This window comes from Sinocyclocheilus rhinocerous, unplaced genomic scaffold (assembly GCF_001515625.1).
Source record: "Sinocyclocheilus rhinocerous isolate Xijiao unplaced genomic scaffold, SAMN03320098_v1.1 scaffold1063, whole genome shotgun sequence".
Taxonomy (NCBI): domain Eukaryota; kingdom Metazoa; phylum Chordata; class Actinopteri; order Cypriniformes; family Cyprinidae; genus Sinocyclocheilus; species Sinocyclocheilus rhinocerous.
This window is the reverse complement of record NW_015625586.1, coordinates 484,913-489,450: the sequence shown is the minus strand read 5'-3', so window position 1 is coordinate 489,450 and position 4,538 is coordinate 484,913. Positions and strand designations below refer to the sequence as shown.

The window sequence follows — 4,538 nt, the reverse complement described above, 5'->3', positions numbered from 1 at the left end:
ATTCATTCTTAATTTACACTGCAAAAGAGTTGGATTCTCATGCAAAACATGACCAAAGTCTCAAGTTGGACGTATGACGGAGTATTTCTGTGCCAAATACACTCATTCAGGGTTCGTATAAATTTCTAAAAGGTTTTTTTTTTTTTGAGTATGGCCCTATATGACGTCATAAAGGGCAGAATTCCATGTATGGGCACTTCTCCCGGAAGAGTGCGAGAGCAAGACCACACCCATCAACGTGCTTCATTCAAGTTAGGAAGATGTTGGGATCCGATTCTGGATCGAATATGTAAGGAATCTGATTTTTAGCCATAGTTAATTTAAGTCAAAAAAGTTTTTGTTCCTGTTTTATTTGTGTAGATGTTACAGCTTGCAGATGATCTACTCTATAGGTACTCAAGATTAACATGAGAAACGTGTTATGTGTCTTTAAAAAAAAAAACTGAAATGCAACTAGGACTTGACTGGATTCTTGTTTGTAATGATCTATTGCTACAGGATAAAATCAAGTTCTGCACTACATTTTCCTTCTTGAATGTGTTTCACTCTGAAATACATCTGATTATAAAAGCAAAATGATTTGAAAACAACATTTGACATTGACTTTAACCTGTTATGTTTGAGATACCTTGTCTTTCATTCTTTGCTACTCTCTTGTTCCCTTTAATCATAACTGGTTTGGAACCTTATAAAATAATGTTGTTTTAGTAATACTTACATAATAATAATAATAATAATACAATCTTGACAATCTTTATGTTTATTTCCATAAAATGTTTTATTTTAAATTTTAATTTTAAGTCAAGTTTAAGTTTAGTTAAGTTTTAGTCATTTTGTTGTGAGCTTACGTTATTTTATCTATATCGATTTTTTCTATAGTTTTTTTTCCTATATAGATTAATTTTTTTATTTCAGTTTTAGTTTCAGTAATTGTAGTTCTTCTTTTAAGCTTAAGTTTCATGTACTATTTATATCTTATTTGATTTAATCTTCATTTCAATAACTACAACAGTTTTAGTTCACAATAACAACATTGAAAATAACATTCTTGTATTTTTGCCACCACTTGTACTTTTACCCAACACAGCATCCAAAGACATATAATAGACACATTAAATGTTTTAATCTAACAACCATCTTTAAACACCATGAATTGTTTAAAGGCAGAGTAAGGGATTTCTGGTAGCCAATGTTGATATTTGAAATCACCAAAACAAACACGCCCTATACCCCAAAAGGGTCTTGCCCCTATTTTGATAGCTCCGCCACCAAAGAATGTGCAGGAGCTGGAGGATTTTTCTGAAGAACAGCAGGCAGTTGAACTGCTCAGGGCAAACAAGGGACTCTTAAACAATTATCACAAAATATAAACACTTGTGGATCATCCAGGTAATGACACAGTATTACAATTCACAATAAACTTTTGATCAGGGTCATTTTTATAAATTCGGTTATTATTTTGTCTTGTGAGGCATATGTAAACATCTGAAATAGCTTATTCAGGACAGAGCCAAATAAAGAATAACATGCAATTTTCACATTTTGCATATTCTGCAATGGATATGTAAACTTGTAAGCAGAACTGAATCCAACTAAATGGTGATCGGGAAGCTGTTTGGGGCATTTTTGTTACTTTTTTTGGCAGCAAATGGTAATTTTGCACACTTGCTGCAGTAAGAGATTAGATAGATAGATAGATAGATAGATAGATCTTTACCAATTACCCCTTTTTAGCAAGAAGTTTTTAATCATTTGAAAGTACAGGTCAGAATAAGTATGTTGATTAATTTTTACATAAATATATTGGCTACACTGAATGGCGATGGAACATTATTTCACCCATATTTTGACATTTTATTTTCACAAAAGTTATTTGAAACAGACACTTTACTTGCATTTAATATGCTGTATATAAAATCACTTTGGTAAATTTTATTTGATGCCATTACCATTATGGGACATCTGGTCTTTAACCGTCACAAACAGAGAACAGGGCAGAGCCAGAGTGAGGCATCAGAAAATGTTTTTACATTTTGTAATAGTTGAGTTCCTCAGTTGCCCTTAGTGTAAAAATATGGATCTCAAAATCATACAGTCACTGATAAAGGGGTCAAATATGCACAAGATGCTGGAAAACCAAAGAATGTGCAGGAGCTGGAGGATTTTTCTGAAGAACAGCAGGCAGTTGAACTGCTCAGGGCAAACAAGGGACTCTTAAACAATTATCACAAAATATAAACACTTGTGGATCATCCAGGTAATGACACAGTATTACAATTCACAATAAACTTTTGATCAGGGTCATTTTTATAAATTCGGTTATTATTTTGTCTTGTGAGGCATATGTAAACATCTGAAATAGCTTATTCAGGACAGAGCCAAATAAAGAATAACATGCAATTTTCACATTTTGCATATTCTGCAATGGATATGTAAACTTGTGAGCAGAACTGAATCCAACTAAATGGTGATCGGGAAGCTGTTTGGGGCATTTTTGTTACTTTTTTTGGCAGCAAATGGTAATTTTGCACACTTGCTGCAGTAAGAGATTAGATAGATAGATAGATAGATAGATAGATCTTTACCAATTACCCCTTTTTAGCAAGAAGTTTTTAATCATTTGAAAGTACAGGTCAGAATAAGTATGTTGATTAATTTTTACATAAATATATTGGCTACACTGAATGGCGATGGAACATTATTTCACCCATATTTTGACATTTTATTTTCACAAAAGTTATTTGAAACAGACACTTTACTTGCATTTAATATGCTGTATATAAAATCGCTTTGGTAAATTTTATTTGATGCCATTACCATTATGGGACATCTGGTCTTTAACCGATAGATAGATAGATAGATAGATAGATAGTCTGGTAAATGTATATAATATATCCATGTGGGCGTGGTTTGGGGTAAAATCCCCACGGTGGAAGCACTATGTGATGACATCACGTTTTATAGCTTATGTTGACATCATCTTTCCAGCACTCAGTGTGTCAGACACCACTTTTAATCAACTTTAACGTTAAACGGCTCATGAGATCAGCCCTGCTCTAATTATCAGACGTACTTTAAAAAAAGCGATCTCTTGTTTAACAGTGATGGTTCATAACTTATCAACAGAACAGACTGTCATAAAAAATGCAATACTCTAGTAGGCCAGCTGTCTAGAGGGGCTAGGTGATGAAATAATGTTATCTCATAATTACCGGAGGAAATGCACTTTATACCCAAACAAATATCCGTATTCAAAACAATCTGGCTCACACACAAACAACTTTCAGTCGCTTATTTCCTGGCGGCGCACTTTTAAAAGACCTTGTGGCGAGCGCAAAGATGCCGTCTTGTTGCCAAGTAACCACTACACGAGCTACGGCTGATAACGACTAATCCTCGCCGTAAACAAAACCTGTTTTTCACTCAGTCATTATTAAATAGCGGGCGGCGGGTTGTATTTTGTATTTCACTGGTTGCATGCACTTGTCTATGAGCAGTACAGTGTCTCTCTTACCTGAGCGTGAGAGCCGTGGTGGTCAAACATGTCCATTTGGATTTCCTGGGTTGAGGTGGAAGGCGTCCTGGACATTATTCCCTCCTGTACCATTGATTTAAACTTTAAATTCGGTTTTATTGTTTCATTTAGAGCCTGCTCTCAGTTTATTATGCATTGTAAAATAACTAAAGGTAAAATAAAAGAGACGAAGGTGGTTTTCCTCCTTCCTGTGGCTTACAGATGGCTTGTCACTGCGCTCTTGCGCCCCCAGCTCTGGCGGCGTTGAGCACAAACCCTCTCCCTTCGCAACTACAGCGAGCCTAGTCTCCAGCTGTTCAGCGGAGGGACAAGCCCCGCCCTCCTTCGCTTATCAATCAATCAGATATGGATGGGGCGGGGCTAGTCGACTGTCTTCGCACCGATTGGTTGATCGAATCGAAATTACTATGAGATGGACGATGGCTGCTCTACTCCCCACTCTACTGTGCATAATGGCATCGGCGCATTGCTGCTCCACATGAACGATAAATGACCCATCACAGTAGGCCATTGTTGCTGTTTTTATACACTATGGACAAAAGTATTGTGACACCCCCTTCTAATTAACAGGGTTGACTACATTAGTAATTTCCATGAGTACAAATCTTAAAGTTTAAGTATATAATGATATGCTAGTGAATTATGTGCTTCTAATTTTTATAGCAACAGTTTGGACAGGACTCTTTTCTATTCTAACATGACAATGCCTCTGTATATACGGCAAGGTTAAAAAAAATTGATTGATCCAGTCAGTGTGGAAGAAATCCCAGCTGAACACCTCTGGTGTGACTTTAAATGCAGACCTTGAGCCAAAAACTCATCACCAAACACCAATGACGTGTACATATGGGTACAGTAATTTTAGACACTTCCAAGACTGTTGCAACAGAGACAGATGGAAATACAATTTTTAAAGACATGAATTATGTTTTCATCTTTGTTGCCACAGTTTTGGAAGTGTCTAAAATGATTGTACGCATATGTACAAGTCATTGGTGTTTGC

At 35.9% G+C, this 4,538-nt stretch overlaps 1 protein-coding gene across 1 annotated transcript in view; it reads right to left on the bottom strand.

The window, feature by feature from the left end:
* cacnb1 (calcium channel, voltage-dependent, beta 1 subunit) overlaps nucleotides 1-3,817 on the bottom strand; it is a 33,650-nt gene extending 29,833 nt beyond the window's left edge. Inside the window, exon 1 of the mRNA XM_016571662.1 lies at nucleotides 3,515-3,817. Coding sequence (XP_016427148.1) covers nucleotides 3,515-3,607 — 93 coding nt within the window. The 5' untranslated portion in view covers nucleotides 3,608-3,817. The remainder of the gene's footprint in view (nucleotides 1-3,514) is intronic.
* Nucleotides 3,818-4,538: the final 721 nt, after the last annotated feature.